We start from the raw sequence: 27,916 nt of genomic DNA, 5'->3' as shown, positions 1-27,916 counted from the left end.
GATTGTTCAGAGATTCCACCACTTATTGCACAAATAAATAAACAAATAAATAACGTTTTTCCCACAAAACGTGTATGGAATGAGCATACAATTTGCTTATTTTCCAAAAGTGCTGTCTCCAAATTGGCATTCATTAAGAGCGCAGTCTTTGAAACGGTCCAGCATGCTGGTCACGTCTCCCCTGCCTGACAACAGGCAGACTGCCGAGGGTTAGCAGGATGGCTTATCACTTTTGTTGTCTATATAAAAAGAAAATGTGTAATGAACAAAAATCTTTGACACATGACTGTGTTCTACCACCATAAAGCAAAATAATTGACTGCAACACGTAAAGCAAAAACCAAGAAAGCATATTTCTTTTTAGAAACGTTTTATTATGAGACTAAACTGTAGAAAATATGGAGATAAGGCATATTCTTATTTTCTGAGGGAGGCAAAACCCAGCATTGTAAAGGCAAAGTGGAACAGGCAGTGTGGAGACACAAAACACCTCCGTTTGGACAATAGCTGCATAACCTTTGATCACTCTGAGTCACATTACAATTGCAATTATTATTCCTATTAAATAAGACACGTTGGTGCTGAAATTTAAACTCTTGAGCATTACACTCCTCTAAAAGCTCCACAACCGTAAAGGGAATTGCCAGCTGCGATGCATTTGAGACTATAAGTCTGAATAAGCAAGAGGTAATGAGCAATTTACGGCAGGCTATAGGTCAAAATATACATATTAAAATGAATGTGTACAAAAACATCTATAAATCTCTCACATACAAAAATAGCTTAATATATTTCCAAAAACAACATGTTTTATACAAATAGAACTTCATATAATAAAATTCGCCAAGTTGGAAGCATATCAGAGTTTTGAGAGAGGGGTCTATCAGGGCAAACCTTCTTTGATTACATTAGCATAGGTAAAGAACAACGTTTGCTTGTTGTTGTTTTTGTATGCATGCCACGGTGTCGTGGAAAGTCTTTTTAAAATAGATTTCTTGGGCGAGTGCGCTGGAAGGACTGGATTCCCGCTCTTCCCTCTTAGTCCCTTGGCTCTTTGACACTCGGGACCCGTGGTTTGCCGGTTTGTATGGGCCATCTCTGGGTGTGCATCCGAACCGGACTGCAGCGCAAACGCAGTGCTTTGTGTTCTTGGAGGACATCCTCCCAAGCGAGTGCTGATATTTTTAAGTTTCCTAAAAAAAGAGAACAAATCTTGGTGAGCATCATGCATGAACAACCAAGTCGTATAAACACACTATAGCCAAGTAATAACAAAGATTTTGACTCATAAATACGAACCTTTTACGAACGCTCAAAACCAGTTGGTGAAGTCCAGGAGCTCTTGTTCTTCTGGACTCAGAGGGTCGTATGAGCCCTCATCCGATGAGTATGAGGATACAGGCGAACCGGCCATAGAGTTCATGTCATTAGAGTAGTTTTGGGAGATGGTGGGTGACAGGACGCCCGACTGGAATGCCGCGCTTACAGCGTCATGCTCGTCCAGAAGCTGCTGCAGCGCGCGGATGTACTCCACAGCCGAGCGCAGCGTCTCCACTTTGCTCATCTTCTTGTTGGCCGCTCCATTGGGAACGTGTTCGCGGAGGGTTGCAAAGCCGTTGTTCACAAGCTTCACCCGGTTGCGTTCTCTCTCGTTCCGTCTGGCCACCGCATGCGGCTGCTGCTGGGGTAAGCTGTAGCCGAAACCGGCGAAATTGAGTCTTCTTTTGCACCGGAGCAGCTCCGGGGAGGATGAGCGCTGCCTCTTTGCCTGCTTTGACGCGGACTTGTTGCTGCACTGGCTGTCTGTCGGGCTGAGTTGGATGCTCTGAGAGGCGAAAAAGCAAGCAGGTGGCATGAACTGCTGCTGGTTTACGCTTATTTCCATCTTGGCGGTGATGTCCATTTCGCGGAGTCAAAAAAAGGAGTGAGTCAAAGCACTAAAGTTTTCTTTGGACTGCCCAGTGGCCGTGCGTCTTGCTCGTGGCGTTCACGTGTGGCTTCAATGGGCAGGGGTGCTCCGGACTCTCGACCTGTTCTGAGTTGGGAGATGGAAACAGCGCGGCCTTTTCAATACGCCGGCGGCCCGCCGCGCGTTACCCCTGACCACGCCCCCTGAGATACGCTTGCGTTGCGTACGCCGGGCGCGTGCCGCTCCTGCCACTGAGTAAACAACTTCTCGTAAAGAATGACTAGAGGTGTTTTTCGGTTATGACAAGTGTTCCTCGGAGAACAAACACACGCACACACAATGAGCTGCAATGAAGGCATCCCATGCCCTTGCAAAATATACAAGAGCACATTTTAATTTTACTTTAGGACGCATTCATAAATGAGCCATCTGAAGATTGATCATTTTAATACATAGAAAACATTTGAGTGAAAATATAAGAACGGTGCATGTCTAGGAGTCCATTGACTGATCTAATGGATTGATTTGAATAGATCTAAATTGGATTTTATTTTTTTTATTTTTATTTTTTTATAATTTGACTATATGTATTTTTTGTTTATAGAGAACAGAAAAAACAATGTAGTTTTCACAATTAAATGTGCTGTTCAAAAACTTACCAGAAAGAAAAAAAAAACAAAGTAAAATAATTATAAACAAATATACCTAAAGGTGTTTCCCCAGATTACACTTGTTATTGACAATAGAATCGCCCATTTAACTATTTAAAATGTCGATCACTTACTTATAAAACAAATCAGAAGTTATGCAAATAAAACAAACAATGCGTAATTGATGTTGTGAATAAGACCCATTACTCCCTTCGAAATTATTCAGATGTGACTAAAAAGCAAACAAAGCACTTTTATGGCCTGAAAGTTATGAATTCACACTTGTCACCAAGTGTCTGGCCGCTGTTGTTAACGCATTACAGCCTTATAACTCTGCTCCACATAGAGAATCTTTGTCCGGGCGAGATGATTTTGGCCAGTCATTATTAGAAATCATCACAGCAGGACAGGCGGAACGGATGGGTTATTTTGTGGACGCGCATTGAGTAAAGCTCCTGACACCTTATTCACTCTATTTACTTACAGTATATCCCTCGATTAATTTCGTCTCTTTCACAGAGCACGATAATAGCACATTGCTTTCACTCAACTTTGTTTTGAATGACTTTGCCTGCGCCCGTTTTGTGTGTGCGCGCGATGCATGTGGAGTGGAGAGGGAGGGAGGGGGCAATAAATTGTGTAATTTCTCTTCGTTGGCTGAGGCATTCAAGATCAGGCCAGCATTCAAGCACCCAGCCCCCTCCAACTTTCCTTTCTCTCCCTCTCTCTTTTTTTCTCCTTCTCCTTTTTTAGCGCAGCAAGGGCGTTTAGAAAAGAAGCGTGGGTTCTATTCACTCCGGCTGGGACTCTCTGAAACATATCCACCATGCTCTGTCAGTGCATTTGCAGAGTCCAATTAGCGTTTTGTAAGCCCCTCTTTCTTTCATGATACTCTAGGCTCCGGGAAGGTTCCAGTCATTCCCGGGTGTAATAATTAATATGACATCTGGGCGTCTGAACTGCTATTGAAACACCTCTGCGCTGTCTTACAACTCGGAGAGCTGCAGCAAAATAATAAAAACAAAACGACCGAGAACAAAGCCGTTTGTTTTCACTCATAAGCCCGGGTTTGATATGCAGGATTATATTTCAATTTGTTAGCTGTTAAAACTACATTGCAAACTTGTTTTTGTTGTTGTTGTAGCTCGATCGATTCAATGACTATTCATTGGTGCGCTTTTGGAGCAGGTGCGCGGCGTTTACGCGCTGCTATTTCTGAATGATATTGGATGAGTGTGGGCTAATGAAGATGAGGCGGTCATATTCGCGAAAAAAGCGAACACCAACGATTCTTCGTTTACTGCGTGCATTTTTTTTGCAACCACACGCACGAGCGTAAAAGTAAAGGAAAGGGTTAAGCGCGCAATTCACTAGAAGTACAATAGGCTGGTATGGCATGCATTTAGTGCACACATACATACATACATACATACATACATACATACATACATACATACATACATACATACATACATACATACATACATACATACATACATACATACATGCATGCATGCATGCATAAACAGATTGCCCAATGCGTTAGAGGGTCTGCTGTATGAGTAATAAACAAACCAAAAAAGTTTTTTCCTACACAGCACATTTTAACTGAACTCATGAAAAAAAGTTATTTAGTTATTTTCATTTCATACAATTATTGTTATAATTATTGCTATTGTCACCGTCATCAATATATATATATATATATATATATATATATATATATATATATATATATATATATATATATATATATATATATATACATATTAGTTATTTATTTTCTGCAGTGATACCATATAAAACCATTTTTAGTTCTCCAAAGAAACTTTTAAATCAAAGTTTTTTCTTATGTATACTTTTAATCAATAAAGGTTCTTGGCAGTTCCATTAAGCACTTTCCAATCGCTACAAATGAAAAGACTTTTAATAATTAATTTTATAACGTTCTTAATTCAAAGAAAATAAACGACTTTTAAAAATAAAACTCCTTTATTAAAGCATAATTTAAGTTTGTTGAAGTTATGAAGTTTGTTTAATATTTATGTAATCTTATATATTCTGTTCTCAATCTAAATGTCTTCCCATTTTTTAAATTTGTTGATCACACAAACTAATGAAAAATGTACAAACAACAATAAAATAAAAAACAGTTGTAAAGCTCTTATAGTGGCTATTTGGAGAACAAAAATGGTTCATGTGGTACTGCTGCAAAAATGCTTATTTGGAAGTTTGATAAAAAAATGTAACCTTGCGTGCACTTGCAAAAAAGTTTCCTAATGGAACCACAGATGCCATTAAATATGTTTTCACTGTCTGCGCCAATAGCCTAGTGGTTAAGTGCGCTGACATATAGCACCATGGTGATAACGGTGACCAGAGTTCGATTCCTGGCTCAAGGTTCTACACAGATCCTTCCCCTCTCTCTGCTCCCAATGCTTTCCTGTCTGTCCTCAACTATGCGATCAAAATAAAACAGTAAAAAAAAAATGTTTTCTCTTAAAAAATAAGGATTCTTCTTTGACATCAACGGTTCTGTGAAGGACTACTGTATTCACCCTACATGATCTATTAAAATTCAAATAAACTTTTCGTTCCATAGAGGGTTCAAAAATACATTCTTTTTGTTATTAAAATGTATTTTACACACACAAAATAATGTTGCTTTTAGGAACTATTTACTTAAAGATTGCTTAAGAACCAAAAAAAAAAAAAAAATCTAATATGGCATTGCTGTGAACACTATATTTTGGAAACTTTATTATTAAGTGTTTTGGTCCCACTTTATATTAAGTGTCCTTAACTACTATGTACTTGCATCAAAAAATAAACACATCGTACTTACTGTGTTCATAATGTATTTGAAAACACTTGTGGTGCTCGTGAGTTGGGATAGGAGTAGGGTTATGGACAGGCTTGTTGGTATGGGTAGGTTTAAGGGTGTGTTAAGGTGTAAGGGTAGGTCAATAGTGTATTAACAAATGTAATTAAAGAAGTTAATTACAGATGTAATTACATACAGGTATTTAATCAAGCATAAGTACACAGTAAATACATGTATTTACACAATTAATACATTGTAACTCATTATTAGTTTCTGTGTAAGTACAAATTAGTTAAGGACACTTAATATAAAGTGGGACCAGTGTTTTTTTAAAGAGTGTGTTCCAACTAAGGGGGAGTTTTCACCAGCATATTCAGACATGTTTTGGTTCCCCGAAGAAACTTTTCATGATCAGCTAATCAGAACTAGGCATGTTATGATAAGCGTTTACAAGGTATACCGCAGTTTGGAAAGTCAAGGTTTAAAACTGCCAAAATTTTCTGTTATACCGCTCCTATGGTATATGTAAGATTTTTTGTTTAATTTTGTTTTTGGTACTTTAGGACAACAGTATCTCCACCAGAAAAGATATTTAAAGATGCTGTTTTAAATCGTAAAGAAAGCTGTGTTATTGAATCTAATGAAGACAGCAGATGTCAATGATTGATTTGAATTATTTAGCCAGACTGTTTACTGTTCCAAAATATTTTAAATGTTTCCCAAAATAAAATATATATTGTGAAGACATTGTGTTCAAAGGGCAATTTTTATTTTCACTTTTATTTTTTTACCAAGACATATTTTAGAGCAGTAATCACAATACCGTGAAACTGTAATATTTTTCTCCAAGGTTATCATACCGTCAGAATCATATACCATCCAAGGTTATCATACCGTCAGAATCATATACCAGCTCATGCCTAAACAGAACTGCCCCACATTAGGCCTACATGTATTCATCTTATCAACATTTCTATGTTAAAATAATCAATTAGTTCATAATGTGACTTATTTCTTTTTAAAAGTATTAATTTCTGTTATTGTGTTGTAAATTTAAATAGTAAACAAACTTTGGCTTATACAAGTGAGTAACTCCACTTAACAATATAAGGCAAAGGCCAAATGTGTTGGTTGTAACAGCCCTTCATTCATTTCATTTAGCGTGCATATGTGTGCTAACTGCCACCATGCCTTGATGTGTTCTTGTGATAACATTTCTATACACAGGGAGTCTACTGTATCCTAAACGTATCCTACCTGAAAACATCTGCAGGTGTTAAACGGGGAACGGTGTCCAGATGTTCAAGAGAACTTCAGCTGTTTAGATCACGTAGAGGTTTGGTCATGGGCCAATATTTCCTGTGTAAATAAACAGACATTCATATACAAGCTGCGTCCCAAATCGCATACTTATGCACTATTTTACGCCATTTTGTAGTATAAATAGTGTAAGTAGTGTGTTCACATTGAAAACTCTCAAAATAATAAGTGCACTTTAATTACCCGGATGATGCACTCATTCAGCCGCTAAAATGAAGTGTGTAATGATGGACACTTCACGCACTCAACGACCGCAGGTTTGCTTACGTAGCGGAAGGGGCGGAGCGATCGGACGCACATGTTGAATAACTTTATTTATTTTGGATAGTGAAAGCAAAATTCTCCTACGAGAGTGATTATAGCGCCTCCGGATGGTAAATGCGGCAATACTCACGGCAGGTATTACTTGATAATTCAGTCGTTTATTTCACTGATTTGGCAACCGTCAAACGTCATCAGGGAAACGGTTTGAATTTCCGCTTAGTAAAAAAACATTAGTGTGCCATTTGGGACAGCACTACATACATATACTATCCTGTTGAGTGTGTAAGTGCATAAGTACATAGTGCATGAGTGCATAGTGTATAGTGTGCCATTTGGGACGCAGCTACAGTGTTTCTAAAGGCTTTACTTTCTATTCGGTGATCTCAAATTAATGTCAAGGTAAAGGCATTTCTTTGATAATGAAGATAGATTTTTTATCTTGACATTTGTTTATGGCATAATTTGTGGAAGATGTTAAAATGGTGAGGCTGTGAAAAACATTAATAGGAATTATTAGGACAGTGGAGTTAACAGAAATGATGATTTACAAATTGTATAGACACCTACTGCCATCTAAAGGTGAATAAATGGATGGTTTGCGGTAGCATAAGCAAAGTGTCTGTGTGTGTTTGTGTGCGTATGTGTGTGTGCCAGATAAGTATGCCAATTTCACTTAAGACAAATTAAAAGTGTGGCAAAATTAGCTTTTAATATAGGGACTGAATACAGACCATACATTGCCTATTTTCATGAATCATTTTAAGGATTTTTTAATATACTAATTATTGAAACAAAAAACACAATTTTTTCATTAAGTTCATAACAGATTGAAATATACACTCTAAGAAATAAAGGTACATGAGCTGTCACCGTACCTTTTCAAAAAGGTATGCATTTGTACTAAGGGTCCATATTGGGACCTTAAAAATATTTATTAGTACCTATAAACTTTAAAATGAAATTTTTTGTACTTTTGAGGTTCTAATGTGTACCCTTGAGGTATTAATATGGACCTTGCAGGTTCAAATTTGTACCTTTTAAAAAGGTACCACCCCAATGACAGCTTGTGTATCTTTATATCTGAGAGTGTACATAATGAAAACTGTTACTAGGAATATAATCTTGATTTACATAACATAATCGGAAAAACATTTTTGATTACTTTTAGATCACTTTTAACCTGTTTATAACATACAGACTTCATTGTTTTGTACCAAATTGGTCTAGAAATACAAATAAAATATGCTGTATTGCTTGTTCATAAATAACTTACTATTAGATTTATTTAACATAAAAAAGTTTTAGAGCTTCACATGGAAAACAAACTGAAAATACTGAAATACTTTTTATTACAGTAAACTGTGATGTACTGTATTATAACAGCATTGTAACAACTATAAGTTGTAGAAACTTGCAGCATTGGGTCATTTGTTTATTTACTACAGTTGAGTATAAGGTAACTAAAGTACTTCATTGTGGTTAAAAAACACTAACTGCACTGTAAAAAAAATCTATGATCAATTTGTCTTGACAGCACGTTTTTTAGTTCATTGTAACTTATTAAACTAAGTTAATCATGCTCTAACTTAATTTTATAAGTTACACAAGCTGTTTTAAGATACTTTAACTTACCTAAATATGAGTTCAACAGACTCAGTTTAATTAGATTCAGCTTAAAAAAATTAAGGCAACCTGGATTTTTTTACAGTGTGTATTTCTTTTATTTAACTAACTATCATATTGTTCATGTAAGCAAACTGTGGGTATGTAAATTGATAATAAATAGAACTATGAATTATTAATAAAACACTTGAACTTAAAAGATACAGATGAAATATGTATTTACCTGAACCTCATGTGGCAATGAACTGTGAACATGCAAAAATTAGCTAAAAAAAATTACATAGTAACTTGGTGGTAAGTTCATTTTAGGTCAAAACGGTTCGCAAACAAATAACCTGCAAATCACAATATGCAATCATCTAGTGAATAACTAATCTGATTAAGAGCATTTTTAACATAGTAATCCAATCTATTGTACTTTAATCTACAATTAACTTAATTGCAATTTTTTGGGAATCTGATTATACAGCTATGGCCTAAATCCTAGTACATATGTAAACACATTTCTCTTAAAAGCATTTTTGTTTGCAATCACCCGATGAGAGAGCAGCGCCATATTTGCGTGGCAATCGATCAATACAGAACATTCGAGTAAAACAAAAACATTATTGTTTGTTTAAGTAGTCGTTTAGCTACTTATGCTAATAACACCAAATCAATCTCGGTGTAGGGCGAGTCGAACGACAACAGATTAAAACAATCAAACAAAATAACACTAATATGGATTAAACCTCCCTAAGAGTAGGTGTTTTTTCTCATATTGGTTGACATTCGCTCACCTAAACTAATTCCCAATTTATGAAGTCTTTATCTAAAGTTAGATAATTGGCGCCATCGAGTGGTCATAACAGAACATCAACATATAGGCCTATAGATGATGAAATTATAACATAACTCGATTCTGTTTCTATTCGTTCTTTTATTTTATTTTATTTTATTAAACTAAAATACACATTACATCATTATTACATCAGGTAAAGGGGGGAAACAAACTAGCAAACTAATCGTTGCGAAATGATGACTTTGAACTCCATCCTCACCCAAAACTCCCCCTTTTCCACTGGACTGAACAACACAAACCAGATGCGCTTTTGGTAGCAGCTTCCAAACATCCCCAGCAGGGCTTTATGTGCACAACTGGTCGCGTGACAGGCACACGGGCCGGTTCAGGGGGTGTGGTGTCACGTGGTACTTTTAAATTGCTGGATTTTTGGATGAGTTGCACTAAGTTCACAGAAGCATCCGACAAAGCCACATCACCTGAGGACTGAAGCAAGAATGGACGCAGGACTCACTCAGATAAACGGGGGACTGGAGAGAAAGGTGAACAATTCTTTTAATCCTACTTAATTTTAGCTTATCATTTTACACTTATGTAGCATATATATATATAGGCTATATATATTAGCACTTCCCCAAAATCAAAATATAAATAAATTGATGAAATTAAAACTTGTAAATTAGAATGATCTAATAAACTCAATCTATAGCCTACATTTTGCTTAAATTTATTCAGTGATAGTCCAACTCATTTTTAAGTTTTGTAAGACCTGACAATAAATTTAATTCTATGGAATTAAGCTTTTTTAATAATTAAGTTTGAAAAGAGTGAAAGAGTGTGAAAGAGATGATAATTATTTTTAACAATAAAAAAACAAATGTAAGCAGTCAGAGGTCAGTGCAACTAATTGTTTTATTTTATTTTTATTTTAATATACATTGTGGATCGCCAAAGGTATATTTTTCCATTTATTTTTTATTATTATATAATGATTTTATTATATATATATATTTTTTTTTATTTAAAGCATATTATGGTAAAATAGGGATGAAAGTTATGACAATGACAGCTGATTTAGGAATGTGGGTTCAAAGGAATGCGAGTGTGACTTTGGTCATGAGTTACACACATGCACAGTCTTCTGAAGCTACATTATGATCCTACTTTGGTGGTCTTCTTATCAGATTAATGAGATCTATTAGGGCCACAACAAACTTGCAACATTATCCGACTGGCGAAGAACGAAAAAAAAAAGTTAAAATTATATAAACCTCTGATTTTTGCAAAGAAGAAATTCTCCTTTAAAGTTACTTATTTGTGTAGTTTTGCTAATATGTAACAGACAGTTTTGCATTTTAAGCACATAAGGTGGCTGAATTAAAAGGATAGTTCACCTATAAAAGAACATCCTATAGTGATTTACTCTCCCTTTAATTTTTCCAAATCCGTTTGATTTTTTTCTGTTGAACACAAAAGAAAATATTGTGGAAAATATTGGAAGCAATTGACTTCTATAGTATTTATTTATCATACTATGGATGATTTCCAACTTTGCTGAACAGAACAAAATAAACTCATAAAGCTTTGGAAGTAAACAGTCAGTATATTATTTTTTTTGACTGAACTATCCTTTAACAAGCAGAGACAGGCAATCTATTGTCAATCTATTGTCTAGCAATCTATTGACTAATCTTTATTGCAGAAAAATAACCTACTTTTCATTTCAAAGACCTTTTTAAAATAAAAATAATAATAATAATAAAGATAATTTGACATGATGGTTCTGCATGTGTATTAATGATGGTGAGTGCCTCGACATGCTTGTTTAACAGGGCTCTCTGACCTCATCCTACCTGGAAGAACCAAAAAACAAATCAGGAGTGGTGTCCTGCATTTTCTCTCTGAAGGAAGAAGTTGGAGCTCTCGTGAAAGCTCTGAAACTATTTGAGGTTAGTGTATCGACAGTGCATTTATATTGTATTAATTATTCACCTTTCTTTCTGACTCTTTCTATAATGTACAACTAGAAGCATTTATCAAAAGGTAAAACATGAGGCTCAAGGACAGCGAATGATAGTGGACATTTCTCAAAATTCAAAACACTGGTCAGGACGCATTTGTTAGGCAATGCTGTCCATGTGATGCAACTTAAGCGAGGTTAATGAAGTTTGAGATCTGCCCTCACTTTAAAACAACATGGAAACTAATTTAATTTTTGTACATTAAAAGTACTTTTTAAATTCATTAGACAAAATACAAAATCACAACTATCATATATTTTAAGCTGATTTAAAAAAAGACACCCACTAAAATGAAATTCAGCTTAACATAATGATAATTATATGATGTTTTTAGATATATAAATTAAAATGACTTCTAAATTTCTCTATGTTACCATGCTCTTCAAACCACTGGGTTTTACCTATTTGTTTCCACATGGAAAACATGCTTTAGTGATTGAAAGTAAATAAGTAGTCAGGTTTTGAATCTTACTATAGTAAAATACTTCAGTTCATCTGTTGTGGTTATTATAAAATTGCTTTGGTAATACAACAACTATAGTAAAGTAAAGAAATGACCTAATTCTGTAGTTTTCTACAACAATAGGCTATTATACTACATATTTTATACTTATTATATTATATTGCCACAGTTTACTGTAGTATTTATTACAGTTTATTACAGTTTATGTAGTTAATAATACAGTATACATGCTGTATAGCATTCACTAACAAAGTGTTTTAAATAATTTATAAAACATAATAAACTTTACTATAGTATGACTCAAAAACCAAAGTAACCAAAAGTTTTTCTTCATGCAAGTGAGCAAAAGGTTTTAAAATATATAAAGTCACTTTCGTAAACTGCATTTAAAGCAAGTACCTTAAAATGCAATTGGCTATACAGAAGCAATATATCCCCATGATGTAATAATGTGTAGTAATGTGTTATGTGCATGTGTAGGAAGCATACAAACAGTATCGAAATGGACATGCACGGAGTGTCCTGTAATAATGCCAAGATTTCTTGAATCATTTCCAAAGCTCTTCTTTGTTTGTACCAAAGTTCAGTATATTTTGTTTTTAGGATGTTGACTTTTCTGCTGCCTACGTGCTATGAAACATTTGACCAAATAGATGACAGATTTCACAGACTTATTACAAATTTATTAAAAATGTTTGCCCCATAAGATTACAACAAATTGCATTCCACTCAAGCATATAGGCTTTTTTGAAACTAAAACTAATGAGCTAAAAAATCTGTTTGTGCAAGTCAATAATGGATACATGCCAAATGTGCACCCCCTAATGCCACTATAAACATAAAAGCTTGGCTTGTAGATTCTGATTGGTTCATTTGTGCCATCCTACTCCACCCCCTTAAAACACCCCCTTCTCCACCCCTCTGCCCGGACACCCCATGGACATTTTCCAGCATCATTTGCACTAATTTAAAACACTAATTTCCTGCATTGAATGTTTGCTGTGTGGAGAAAAGGTGCTTTATGAAAGAAAGTAAGAGTTGATTAAAGGTACAGTATTACTTATTAAATATTATATTAACATAACATCAACAACAACAACAAAGCAATATATATCACATTTTTTAAAAAAGTACATTATAGTTTATGAAGATTATTCTATGCGCTTGACAGCTACACTGTCTACTATACTTTCTAGTTTAAATTGTAATAATGCACACCTTTTGTAAAGCTGCTTATAACAATACTTATTGTGAAAAGAGCTACACAAATCAACTTGAAATGAATTACAGTAGATAATGTTTATAATTAATAATTTACTATTCAGCTTGAACAACATATCTTATTATTTGCTCATAATTAAAACAATGTAATTGTCAATAATGCCATTTATTATTATGATCAATGCATTTATTTATAAGTTACTTATTATAAGTAATTTTATGCGATAATATTGTTACTTTATGTAAAACTTCTAGGCAAATGTTTGATTAAGAATGCAAAAAAAAAACAAGTTTGAACGAAATATAAACATGTTTTCAAAATACTAGAAATAAAATGTCAAATCATACTTTCAAGCTTTCATTTCATGCTTTGCACTTTCCTGCACCACAAAACAAACTTTTTAAAGCATAATATAAAATTCTAGAAGTTTAATATTTTTCATTCAGTATATATCATCATATTGCACAGCCCAATTTAGATTATCATCATGAAAAATGTCAGAATGTGAACCAAAGATAAACAGGGGCTTTGCAGCACACTCTCAGAAATAAAAATGTACAAAAGCTGTCACTGGGGTGGGATCATTTCAAACTCTGGTACCTTAAAGGTCCACATTTGTACCTTCAATGTACATATTAGTACCTAAAAGTACAAAAGTGTAACAAGTGGTAAAAGTATCAGTATAGACTTTTTTAGGTATAAAAGTGTACCTTTTATGTACAAAAGTGCGCCTTTTGAAAAGTGACCACATCAGTGACAGCTTTTGTACCTGTATTTCTGAGGGTGCACATACAGTAAATTAAGTAAACATAAAATTTTGATGCAAACCTCAAAAGTGATGTTCAAGCATACAATGAATGTGCTGACTGAACCCTGTGACTCTGTGAATGCGGTTGTAATAACCAACCGTTTCATAAAAAATGCCAAACATGCAGAAAAATAATGCAGCAAATCTGCAGTTTTGTTCTCGGGTGCTAAAGGATGCAGTTCATATGGACTCAATCAGTACCACAAGGGAAAGGAAGGAGATTATTAGAGATGAAAAAGACATTGTAAAACCTATCCGCCTCCTCTCTGGGCCTATGGCAAACAGCAATGGGCGTCCTCCCTCTGTTTGTGTGAAAACGCATAAATACAAACATGGTTTTGCTTAAAAATTGCAGTCAGATGCTTGAACACCCTCTTTCTGATTGGCTGAAATAACGCTGTACACTTGAAGCTTGTGCGCTGCCAAAATGTGTGCGTGCACAAGTTTAGTTTAAATGGATTTTCTGATAAACTACAGTAATTTACTCAATTAGTTATTAAGGAAAGATAAGTACACACACACACACACACACACACACACACACACACACACACACACACACACACACACACACACAACGTATATTCTTAATCATCGATTGTTTGTGGTATATTTTACACATTCCTTAACTGATGGTAATTGATGCTTTTATAACAGGTTCTGGTGCAGAAAACCTATTAATAAATCAATCCTTCAATAAATCAATGTAAAACCAGCTACAATGATTTAAGGTTTGTTCTCAGCATTTTGTAACTGCTTCATCATTTAAAGGGCAAGGCTGGACTGCCACCTAGTGTTTCATCTGTGCAAAATGAGGTCAAATCAATTTAATGTTTATGTTAATGATAATGTTTAATGCAAACCACACAAATAAATTTATTATTACTATTAATAATAAATGAAAAGTTCTAGTAAATTTACACATTTGTACATTTACACTCTTTTTCCAATACTATCCAAATGAAATGTTAACAGCATTTGCTATTATATTTATTTCTTCTGGAGCAAGTTTTATATATATACTTAATATATATATATATATATATATATATATATATATATATATATATATATATATATATATATATATATATATATATATATATATATATATATTAAATGGTTTGAGTTGCAGTCGGTTTTGTTTTTTGGGGGGGTTTACAGTGTAACTAATTAATCTAGTTAAGCCTTTAAATTTCTTTTTAAACTGAATATTAGTACTGCATGTCTTGCAAAACAACTACTAAAATATTATGTACTTTCATAAAGGCAAACACAATATATATTAAGTTATTAGATATTATTAATTAAACTATTATTTTTAACAAGGTATTAAATAAATCTTCTCTCCATTAATCAATAAATTCACAGAAAGGCAAAATTATTTTGCCTTTAACTGTATATGCACATTTTATATATGAACAAAACAATTTAAATGCAATTTAAGAATTCATTAATTGTTTGAAATGTTTTTGAAAATAAAATGTCATAAAATGGGTGAAATAACAGTCCTTCATCATTAACTTATACATATATTTAAGTAAAAATGTTACCACAACATTGAGTTTTTTTTATCAATTAAATTAATCTGGCGCTCCGTGTAAATAACAACCCAGCATTTTTTGAGTGTATGCCATAGAAAATAAAATGTATGAAATGTATTATTTATATACTGCTTAGATTATTACAAAAGCAATTAAATAATTTAACCATACTTCTTCTGATCTACAAATGAACTAATAAATAACGCACATTGTCTTTTTTTCTTTTTTGTTTTGATGCTTGAAATCATTAGATATAATTGTCATAAATGTGTATTTTGCAGGAGAAAGGCATTAACCTGACGCACATTGAGTCCCGTCCATCACGCAAGAACAATGAAGAGTACGAGTTCTTCATCAGCGTGGATCAAGCCTCCTCTAAAGTTCTGGATGAAATCGTTGATGGTCTTCGCACCCAGATCAGGGGCCAAGTTCACGAGCTATCCCGCAACAAACAGAAAGACACAGGTGAGACCACCAGTCTGAACAATAATTGGCCGAAAAAACTGAGTGAGAGCAATCGAGGGCATTTACACCAGAAATAGTTGTAATCACTAATAAATGTCATCCTGCAGATGGATGACAAAGACCCCTGCACTCCTTCTCTCTCGTGATTGTTTCCAGAATTACATTAGTTTAGATTTTGAGGACTAACAGACTCCGATGAACTGAAATGTCCTGTGTCTCTCCAAGAGTCAGTTCAGCAGGGTGGGGGTCAAAGGTCATCACAAAGACTGACAGACCAACAGACCCTATTATCAATACAATAAGAAAACACAGCACTGGGGGACGCTCATGGATATTTATGGCTGATGAGGAAAAGCAGTCAGTTCTTGGCCTTTTGTTCAGAGCGCCTCAGGCTTATTCTTCAGTTATGTGCTGATGGCCGGACCCCCAACGAGTTTAGCTGTCATAAATCTAGACTTTACGCAGTTCTGGATGCCGCAGAGCAGGGTTTTCGTCTGAAAGGCTGGACTGGACTATTCTCCATACAATGTTTTCCTTTTACTGTTGTGTCATCTATCTCTGTTAGCATGCCAATGTTAGAGAGCACTGATATACTGACACATATCAGGAACTTGATTCGATCATTAGTCAATTTTTTTTAAATGGAAAGAATGAAAAGACTATATGGAGGATCTCATTGAAATCTAAAGCAGAAAACTAAAAAAATATGTTCAGTTATAAATTGTGCGCTAGGTGATATTAGGGGTAAAAGGGGACAGTTAGGGATTTTATTATAGATTTAATTTTAGAGTTTATTCTTGTGCAGTGCACTATAGAGCTACCTTGTAAGTCCATTGTTGAAATACATGATAAAATGTACGTGTATGCTAAGAGTTTACTACATTTTATTTCAATACTATTTGTATTTTATATTTTGTCTCTTTAGGGTATTTATGGTATTAAATACTATTTTCGTGTCATTATTCAGTAGTATTCAGCATAGACCTGAAAAACGCAACGTTAAAAGTTCAGACACATTTTAAAGAATTAATTCATTTAAAGTGAAAAAAAGTTTATAAACTGACATTTTAATTCTGTCTAATGGAGCGAAGATTTTTTTTACACATTTCTAAACATTATAGATTTAATAACTCATAACTGATTTATTTTATCTTTGCCATGATGACAGTAAATAATATTTTACTGAATATTTTTTAAGACACTTCTATTCAGCTTTTAGTGTCATTTAAAGGCTTAACTAGGTCAATTAGGTTAACTAGGCAGGTTAGGGTAATTAGGCAAGTTATCATATAACGATGGTTTGTTCTGTAGACTATCGAAAAAATATAACTTAAAGGGACTAACAATTTTGAGCTTAAAATGGCATTTAAAAGATTAAAAACTGCTTTTATTCTAGCCAAAATAAAACAAACAAGATTTTCTCCAGAAGAAAAAATATTATCAGACATACTGTGAAAATTTCCTTGCTCTGTTAAACATCAATTGGGAGATATTTAAAAAAAAAAAGAAAAAAAAAACAAAGGAGGGGCAAATAATTCTGACTTCAACAATACTGTACACACATTTACTTTAACCAGGTACAAATGTTGAAATTAGTCTTGAAATATAAAAAAATATTAGTATTATTCGATCCAGTTTGCGAAATATTTGAAATACTTAAATATTTAAATATGTAAATATGTATCTCAGCAGACACAGGATGTCAACATGACATCAGATTAATGTCGTACCCCAACGTCGTGGGACGTTGCATTTTGTTTGGAAATGAAAATCAGGTTGACTTCAGAACCCAACATCAAGGCTAACATCAATGTCCAACATCGGACAGATGTTGCATTTTGGTTACTTTCCAATGTAACCTAAAAACAACCAAATATCAACGTCTAATGTTATTGCAGCTTGTGTAGACATTACCACTATGATGTTGACTTGAAGTTGGATTTTGGTCACTTTCCAATAGAACCTAAAATCAACCAAATATCAACGTCATTTCACATAATTCTTTGACATCAAAATAACACTGTCCTTATATTAACATATTAACTTATGATGTTGTATGTCTGCTGGGATTTTAACATTTATTTATTTATTTATTCATTCATTCATTCATTCATTCATTCATTCATTCATTCATTCATTCATTCATTCATTCATTCATTCATTCATTCATTCATTTATTTATTTATTTATTTATTTATTTATTTATCTATCTTCCTGTAATTAATCATATTTTTATTTATTTTAGTCAAATGTGTGTTTATTTCTTTAGTTTTAATTAAATTTTTTTAAATAGTTTGTTATATTTGAATGCTATTATATTTGTATTATTTATTCTAGCAAACATTTTTTATTAAACATAAATCTTTTTAAACAAACTTTACAATAAAGCCTTCTTTCAAATATCATTTGTCCTTAAATGTATACATAAAAAAACACCAACAAAAGTTCACTTGCATTGAATACTATTTCAACAGAATAATCGGCCATTAAATCTAAAATGTTTTCTTTCTTTCCATCTCATGGAAAGTCCCATGGTTCCCCAATGACATCCAGGACTTGGACCGATTTGCCAACCAAATCCTGAGTTATGGATCCGAGCTGGACGCAGACCATCCAGTAAGACACCATATATGCAACAGTGTGTGTGTGTGTGTGTGTGTGTACTTTGAAGTGACCGCCCTCACGATCACAGAAAAGAGCGAAAGTAAACGTAAGAGGGAACTTCTATCAAACACAAGAGTGTGTGTGTGGGTGTATTTTTTGTATGTGCTCCGCGCGACTCTAAAAGCCCCCAGTTAGGATCTGCATCACTCTCTATTGTGATGGAAACGGGCGGAGGCCCTCAAATTGATGTCATCGCTTTAATTGAGTCCCTGTAATTATAAATAATTGCCCCCTTCCCAGCCGTCATTAAACCGAAATGCATTCATCATAAGCAGCAAACACTCTACAAAGGCTTCATTTGAATGAGAGATCAGACTCTGTGTTAACATCGCTTTCGTTTGCAGGGTTTCACTGACACCGTCTACCGGGCCAGGAGGAAGGAATTTGCTGACATTGCTTACAACTACAGACAGTAACTATTGTCTTCTTGTCTACAGCTAGCACTTTCCCTGTTGTTGTGTTGTGCTTTCTATGGAAAATTACTCCAACTGCCAAACAAAGGGGCTAAATTACAGGGTCCCCGTGCAGTGCAGAGCGCCGCAAGCTTTGTCATCATAATTGAGATGCATTATTCACACAGCCTCTACAAAGGGCAGGAGCGCTGAATGTGACGCCCCCTGAGAAGGCTCACATTTACATGCACGCTCCATCAATAATACAAGCACTCATTACTCTTCAACTTACACTGTACTTGCACTGAGATTTGACATGTTTGTTCAGTGGCCTTTAGGGTTTTTTGGGTCATTTATGCTTATTTTAGGGTAACACTTTACAATAAGGTTGTATTACATAATGTTAGTTAAAGGATTTATTAAAATGAACAAACAATACACAAAACATTTATTACAATATTTGTTTATGTTAGTTAATGTTAGTTTATTAAAATACATTTGTACATTGTTAGTTTAACTCAGTGTGTAAACTAATTTTAACAAGCATGAATTTGGATGTTAATAATGCATAAGTAAATGTTGAACTACAATTAATAAATGATGTACAAGTATTGTTCATTATTAGTTCATGTTAGTACATACATAAACTACTGAAACTTTATTGTAAAGTGTACTTGTTTTAGTAGCTTCTGAAAGGTATAGTTCAGGAAAAGGTATAGGTAGTGTTTCTACCTTTTTTTTCCACCTGTTAAGCACAAAAATTTTTTTTCCTATAATATTAGGGAAAAAGTAGCCATTGACACCCATAGAAGAAACAACAATTCTATCAAAGTCAATGGCTGTTTAGCATTCTTCAGTTTGACAGAAGAAAAAAAAAACTAAATTGAACAGGTTTGGAACAGGTGGAGGGGGAGTAAATGATGACAGAATTAATTGTTTTATTAAACTAGCCTTTAACGGTTTAAATTTTTATATACATCCACAGTATATATATATATATATATATATATATATATATATATATATATATAAAATCAAGTTTTGGTAGAAAAAAAAAATACAAAAGGACCCAAAATGTATTTAGATTAAAAAAAGGGAATTTATAAAACCAAAAATTCAAACTCACATATATACACACGCTACATTAATAACACTAGCACACATCACTCCTCCATACCAATTTGATTAGCAAGATTGTTTGTTGGTTTACTGTCCTTTAGCCTATGGCACAGGTGTCAGTTCCAGTTCCTGGAGGTCTACAGCTCCGCACCGTTTAGTTCCACCCTCAAAAAATTACTTTTGCTGCTTTTTTAAACTACTTATTTAAAATGAGTTGAAGCAACACAATTCTTGAGTTTTTCTTTGGGGGAGACAACTTAATTGTTTTATGTTCAATCCATTTATTTGTAAAAACAAATGAGTTAACTTAACCAATTTGTGTTGGGACAAAATGATGGAATTGTTTGAAACCTAGCATTTTTTTACAGTGCACCCTTTTCCAACACACTTATTTGTAGATTTCAAACAAACCTAAAGGTCTGAATTAGTTTGGTCAGGTGTGTTTAATCAGGGTTGGTACTAAAGTATGCAGAGCTGCGGCCCTCTAGGAACTGAAATTTGACACCTGTGGCCTATGGGATCTAGAGAATGACATTTGTGCTTATATTAATATCTATTATTATGATTATTCAGGTACAGTATACAGTACACCAAACTACAATAATACGTCTACAAGTTTGAAAAAAGTCTAATTTATGTGTGGGAAGCTGGTTAGAATCATGCTGTTTATAATAGTATTCAAAAACCAGGATAAAGGGTTATTTCTTTCAAAAACAAAAACGCTGTCATCATTTATTGACATTCATTCCATTTAAAATCTGATTTCGTTTTTTGGAATATAGTTTAAATATATTTTGTAAAAGCAGCTTTTGCTGATGGATTAAAAGAAAATGCTATGCAAAACAACAGGACAATGAAATAATATAAACCTGTAGGCTTCTTTGTACTAATGTGTGGCTAAGTAAATGAAGATGGAACTTGATTTTTGGGTAAACTAAAATGCTTTTGTTCAGTTTTTAGACTAGAATTTTTATCTAATTACTTTATCTTGAGCTTGCTTTAAAAAAAAACAGAATATATTTTTTTTCCATTTTGCAACACTCTTTTTGAAGTACCTTTTTGTTTTAATTTTAGAAATATTTTCTTGGCAACAAGCTAAAATAAAATAAGCTTTATAGGTTTTTTTCTGTCAACAGTCATATTAGTTTAAGTTTTGTAACATAAGTTTTATGGTTAAACAATTTTAGTCATTTAATACTAATGATAACTAAACTGATAAAATAAAATGTATTTGTTGATTATATTTCAAATAAAGAAACAATTCCTTCTGGATGTTTCGAGTCTGATGATACTTAAGATCACTTTTTTTTCTTCAAATTTTAGTGTTTTTTCAAAGAAAAACACAAGATTTGAAGCAAAAATACAATATGTTTCATGAAAAACAGTCACAAAATCAGTAATTTAGGCCGCAACTATTAAAAAATGTTTTTTCAAAATCCTGGATGAACTGATTAAAGCACAAACATAATTATAGTCCAAAACATTTCTCAAAATAATCTTTCTCAGGTTTCAAATAGTATGCAACATTATATAAAGCACTTAGACAAAAGCCTTTGAACCCATTGTGTCCTAAAACTAAGCTAAGCACATGTTTCTCTTCTGTTAGTGGACAGCCTATTCCACGTGTTGAATACACAGCTGAAGAGAAGGCCACATGGGGGACAGTTTTCAGAGAGCTGAAGACTCTGTACCCCACACATGCCTGCCGTGAACACAACCGTGTCTTTCCGCTGCTTGAGAAATACTGTGGGTATCGTGAGGACAACATCCCACAGCTGGAGGACATCTCACACTACCTGCAATGTAAGATCGGCTTCCAGTAGAGCCACTGTTGTTCAGACATAGCAATAAAGCTTTTACGTCTGCTCTCTTAATAAAAGCAAATATAAAGACACTGCATTGGAACTATCAGTACATTTAATGAATGTACTAATAGCCATCACCATTCTTTCCCAGTTTAACTGATTGCATTAAGAATTGCAAACATTCATTTATTAATTTTCCTTCAGCTTAGTCTCTATTTCAGAGGTTGCCACAGCGGAATGAACCGCCAACTATTCCACCATATGTTTTAGGCAACAGATGACCTTCCAGCCATAACCCAGTACTGGGAAACACCCATACATTCTCACACACACACACACACACACACACACACACACACACACACACACACACACTACAGCCAATTTAGTATACCCATTTCACCTAGAGTGTATGTCTTTGGACTGTGGGGTAAACGGGAGCACCCGGAAGAAACCCACGCGAACACGTGGAGAACATGCAAACTTCACACAAAAATCCCGACCGACCCAGTCGGCACTTGAAACAGTGACCTTCTTGCTATGACGTGTCAGTGCTAACCTGAGCCTTGAAATTGCAAACATTTTTTTATATTAAATTTATATTTACATATTTATAATAATATTTTATTTTTATTTATATTTCTACATTATATTTGATAAGTTTTCTAAATTGTTAGGTATAAATTTGAAAATGAGGTGGGCATATGAAATATGCGCTAATTTGCATATTTCTTCTCAGTTTTAATATTCTTGTCATGTGAAAGTATTTTACAGATGAGATTTTAGTTTATTTCTATTTATTACTTGATTATTTTTAATGATGCAAACAATGGTGTATATTATTATCGAATTATCTGAACACATTTCTAGAGAATATAGATATATTGTAAATAAAAGTGAGTCAAAAGTAATAGAGCTGCAAACAATTTATATGTGCTGAATGTAAACAAATTAAATTCAGTACTGTTCAAGTTAAATTGTTAGTTTAAATTTAGCCCATATAAATTATTTGTAATTTAACTATTTGTAAGTGGATTAAATATAAAACAATTAGGTTGTCCCCCCCCCAAAAAACACAAAAATAGTGTTAATTCAGTTTATTTTAAATAAATTGTTTAAACAAACCGCAGCAAAAAAACAACAACATTTTTTGAGTGTATTTTGTATGAGTTCTTAACATTTGCCAGAAAAAAAGACTCAATTTTGACAGACATCTCCTTTGTTTTAATCTACAGTTTTTCCTTTTAAATGTTTCTATTTTGCATTGCATGTCTGACCTTTTCTTGATTTCCCAGCATGCACAGGTTTCCGTCTGCGTCCTGTGGCCGGTCTCCTCTCCTCAAGGGACTTCTTAGCTGGTCTGGCCTTTCGAGTGTTTCACTCGACCCAGTACATTCGCCACAGCTCCAAACCCATGTACACACCTGAGCCGTGAGTATAAATAAGCACCAGTTTAAAATTAAGGTGGACAAAAGTGATCAGAGAAAAACAAATATTAATTTTGGTAATGCTACATTGGTTAAAATGTGCTTGTTCCCTCAGGGATATCTGTCATGAGCTGCTGGGTCATGTGCCGTTGTTTGCTGACCCAAATTTTGCCCAGTTCTCTCAGGTTTGATACCATTATACTTCTTTTCATGTTGTTGTATTATAATATATATTAAGAAATATTAGTTCATGAGATAATTCACCTTAAAATGAAAATTATGTCATCCTTTTCTAATCATCCACTCGTTTCAAACATGTTTAAGTTGCTTTCTTCAGTTGAACACAAAGGAAGATAATCTGAAGAATGCTGGGAAAAAAACAGCCATTGACTACCATTATATTTTTGTTCCTACTATAAATGTCTATGGTCCCTGATTTACATGATATTTTGTTAGGTGTTCAACAGATATAAAGAAAGAAGTTCATAAAAGTTTCAAATAAATAAACATATTTGAGTGAACTATGCCTATACTATATAATGGCAATTATCAAGGTGAAATCCATTTCCCAATTTTTGTTTAGATTTCTATATTCATTAAAATATAGTATAACATTTTAAAATTCTGAATTCTGAGTACAATTCTGAGAAAAAAAAACAACTGCTTATGAAATTTGAACTCAAAAATAATTTGAACTAAAAAAAAAAAGGAAGTGTAAAAAAATAAAGAAAAAAAAATAAGGTCATTTGTCATTTGTAAAATCCAATTATAACAATGCTTTTTATCTGATCAGGAAATTGGGCTCGCTTCTCTGGGCGCCCCTGATGAGTTCATAGAGAAGCTGGCTACAGTGAGTTATGTTTACAATAAGAATACCTTTCTCCATCTTTAACTGAAGCCATTCATGTTATACATCAAGGATAAAAAGCACTGCAAAATTTCATTTGTTTCTGTAGGTCTACTGGTTCACTGTGGAATTTGGTCTGTGCAAGCAAGGAAATGAAGTGAAGGCTTATGGTGCAGGTCTGCTGTCATCCTTTGGTGAACTGCAGGTGTGTATGAGTAACTTAGCCAAAATGAGCGTGTGTCACTAAGGAATTGATCCACAACTCTGCTGCGTCACTTATTGAACAGAAGAACTGCTCATATCCTCTGTCCTTCATGAATGCACATCAATTTCATCAAACCAAAATGACAGTTAATAATCCATTGTGAATCGACTGAAATGTGTGCACAACACAGACCAAACATACCTAAATGTGTATATACAGTTGAAGTCAGAATTATTAGCCCCCTTTTGATTTTTTTTCTTTTTTAAATATTTCCTAAATGATTTTAACAGAGAAATGAAATTTTCACAGTATGTCTGATAATATTTTTTCTTCTGGAGAAGTCTTATTTGTTTTATTTCGGCTAGAATAAAAGCAGTTATTAATTTTTATTATTTTATTTTATTCTTTCATTAGTTATTAAATTAACAAAATTATTAGCCCCTTTAAGCTAATTTTTTTTCCGATAATCTACAGAACAAACCATCGTTATACAATAACTTGACTAATTACCCTAACGTGTCTAGTTCACCTTATTAACCTAGTTAAGCCTTTTAATGTCACTTTAAGCTGTATAGAAGTATCTTGAAAAATATCTAGTCAAATATTATTTACTGTCATCATGGAAAAGATAAAATAAATCAGTTATTAGAAATAAGTTTTTAACAATCTTCCCAGAACAGAACAGAAATTAAATTAAAAATAAATAAAAATAAACAGTGTGAATGCTCAACAAGCCAGGACTAACAACACTGAGATAAAGTACAGTAGTACAAAAACTTCCAAATTATGTACCATGTAAGCACTAATATATTCATATCATTAAGCTTGGTTAACTACATTAGGACATGAAGACTTCCACTTTGTACAACATCAAAACTGGAATTTATATCCAACAAAAGAATTGATTATTCATTTTATGACATTTTTAAAAGTATATTATAGCTAACCAGCTATAAACAGCTCTAATTGTTTGCTAGATTGTTCTGTCTAGCTTTGCTTGTTCATATTAAATGTAAAATATATATGTATATATATATATATATATATATATATGGTTTTTTTTAGAAAAACATCTTTTGTTTGTCATTATGGTTGATTTGGTACACATGATTTACGTGTCATGCTTTTAAACTTCGATGCATCCTGATTTTCACATTGCATTTTGGGTTTATTGAAAGTTTCAATGCACTGGAAGAAGAATTTTGCAATTGAGACAGTTCCTAAGATGGCTGACTCTAGTCAGTGACCCGACTACAAGGGAGCTGGATGCACCTACTGAGTTTGAGACAATTAGGAATATAATACGTTTTAAAAAGTAGTGACACCCTAAGTGACAGCCTTTGTACTGTTGTTTTCTGAAGGCAAAATACGTATTTTTCTGAAACCTACAAATTTGCTTTGCAGTACTGTCTGACGAACGAGCCTAAACTTCAGCCCTTTGAGCCAGAGAAGACCTGCCAGCAGAAGTATCCTATTACGGAGTTCCAGCCCGTTTACTTTGTGGCAGAAAGTTTTGAAGACGCCAAAGAGAAAGTCCGGTAAAGTGACCACAGTGAAACCCTCTCTCAAAACTTCTCTGCATTTCCAGCAGTTAATAATGTGCATTTTTGCTTTAAATTATAGGAGATTTGCCACTACCATCCCCAGGCCTTTCTCTGTACGCTATAATGCATACACACAGAGAATTGAGATGCTGGACAATGCACAACAGCTGAAGAACCTGGCTGACAGCATCAATGGTGGGTATTTAGTTTAGGCCATCCTCATAATTACAAAATAAAGAAAGGAAAATTAGGACTTTCTTTAAAAAATCAGGAGCAGAATGAGAACAACAGGAATGAGCAGATTCTGAAAATGGGGATGAATGAAGAATATATAAAAAATTAAGGAAAATACATTTTAAAAAATATATATTATTGGTTAACACGTATAGTGGAACAACAACAGATTTAATGGGAACATAAATTACCTATTAGTATGCAAGTCAAATTTTTGATTAAGATGAATTCAGAAATATTTCACAACCACAAGTCATTTCAAGGGTCATATCACTATATAACAGTTTAAGCATTATTTGAATGTATATTTGTCTTTTTCCACATAGCTTATCAGAAGAAATTTTCGTTTTCATTCAAATTTACACTCTAATAAATGTGAACCTGCAGTTAAGAGAAAGTTCTCTTTGCTTTTAGCACAAATCTTTTTTTTAATTGGATAAAAAGATTTTACAATTTTTGTGTTAACAATACGTCATCATTAACACTTATTAAATAACATTAACAAAGATTAACTCATTGGTGCCAAAGAAATTACTTTCATTGGTTAATTTTATTGTAGATCTTAATTTTTGAATTTTCTGGACTCAAATGTAATATCTTACTGTCCCGTTTTATTTTAATCCAGATAGATCACTAATTAATCACAATATTGTATTCCCAGGTGAGATCTCAATCCTGTGCAATGCCCTGCGGAAGATGTAAACAATACAATTTGTGAAGACTTTCGAGAGAAATCAAGAAGAAATGCTGGAAAATCAAAGAAGCTCCACATCATCGATATTGCTTTTTAGACGCACCTATAACATCACTTCTAGTGTTAATCAAGCTGTTACAAAGAGAGCATGACATTTTAAAATAGTCATTATGTATTGCATGTAGAAAAAGATATATATTTATAGCCTAATTTTTGTAGTCCAAATATATAGGCGCACAAAGTATTTAACATAACGAATTAATACTAGAAAATACGCAAACCGAATCGCATGTAAATACCAAAAAAACGCTTCGTATATTGTGTAGCGCGCTGCTTGCAATATTTGTCATTTTATACATTGTATATTAACATGTCTTGTTCTTGGTATTTTAGACCAATACTGACTGCCTACCGTCCACCATTTGCTTCAGCTTGTTGTCTCTCAGTGTTGCTGTAATTTTCCCAAACAACCTGCAATCAATTAAGCATCAAAGGCTTGTTGAAATCATGAGCTGAGCCAATGCATTCGACGAGTTGTTTTTTTATTATTATTATTATTATTTACGAGGTGTTTTATTTACAAGATGCGCTCATATGCCGCATTGAACTAGATGTTAATTACATTACTGACAAATATATGTAGCTAGTTTCGCTCGACTGCTTACGCAACTCAACATACTGCATATTTTGTTGTAGATGCAAAACTGAAATGTCATGCACGCATTGTTAAAATTGTTTGAAAAAAAATCAATAAATGTTGACAACTGTTAATAGGCTACTGTCATTATTTACTGTTGCGATGTATTCTTATTGTTTATTCTAAAAATGAATTGTTCGCCTTTTAAGTTAGCCAATTAGTTGTCATTATAGACTTGTACATACTTTAGAATCTGTACTGTAGCCTACGTACTTGCTATTAATTAAACAATGCATTTATTTTTATCAATCAACATACTTTATTATTGCAGTTTGCATTATTATCACCATTTTAATTACATGCTATATATTAGCAAACAAACTGCGTAATAGCAGAAGTTCGTTTCAGTACCTTGGAGAGCAGCACTCTAAAAACCGTGTTTTGATTTAATTGT

The 27,916-nt window shown here is 33.6% G+C and overlaps 2 protein-coding genes across 2 annotated transcripts; one reads left to right on the top strand and one right to left on the bottom strand.

Moving 5' to 3' along the window:
* Positions 1-365: 365 nt before the first annotated feature.
* ascl1a (achaete-scute family bHLH transcription factor 1a) lies at positions 366-2,026 on the bottom strand. The gene is given in 2 exon segments (NM_131219.1): positions 366-1,193; positions 1,300-2,026. A coding segment is annotated over 1 exon segment (591 nt). The 5' UTR covers positions 1,904-2,026; the 3' UTR covers positions 366-1,193; positions 1,300-1,312.
* Positions 2,027-9,833: 7,807 nt separating this feature from the next.
* pah (phenylalanine hydroxylase) lies at positions 9,834-27,596 on the top strand. Its single transcript, NM_200551.1, is given in 13 exon segments — positions 9,834-9,913; positions 11,204-11,320; positions 15,711-15,894; positions 18,422-18,510; positions 18,903-18,970; positions 21,676-21,872; positions 23,170-23,305; positions 23,417-23,486; positions 24,095-24,151; positions 24,258-24,353; positions 25,758-25,891; positions 25,977-26,092; positions 26,793-27,596. Coding segments are annotated over 13 exon segments (1,350 nt in total). The 5' UTR covers positions 9,834-9,868; the 3' UTR covers positions 26,834-27,596.
* The last annotated feature ends 320 nt before the right edge of the window (positions 27,597-27,916 follow it).

This window comes from Danio rerio, chromosome 4 (genome assembly GCF_049306965.1).
Source record: "Danio rerio strain Tuebingen ecotype United States chromosome 4, GRCz12tu, whole genome shotgun sequence".
In the NCBI taxonomy this organism is placed as follows: Eukaryota; Metazoa; Chordata; class Actinopteri; order Cypriniformes; family Danionidae; genus Danio; species Danio rerio.
The sequence above is the reverse complement of the archived record's forward strand: the minus strand, read 5'-3'. Positions and strand labels throughout refer to the sequence as shown.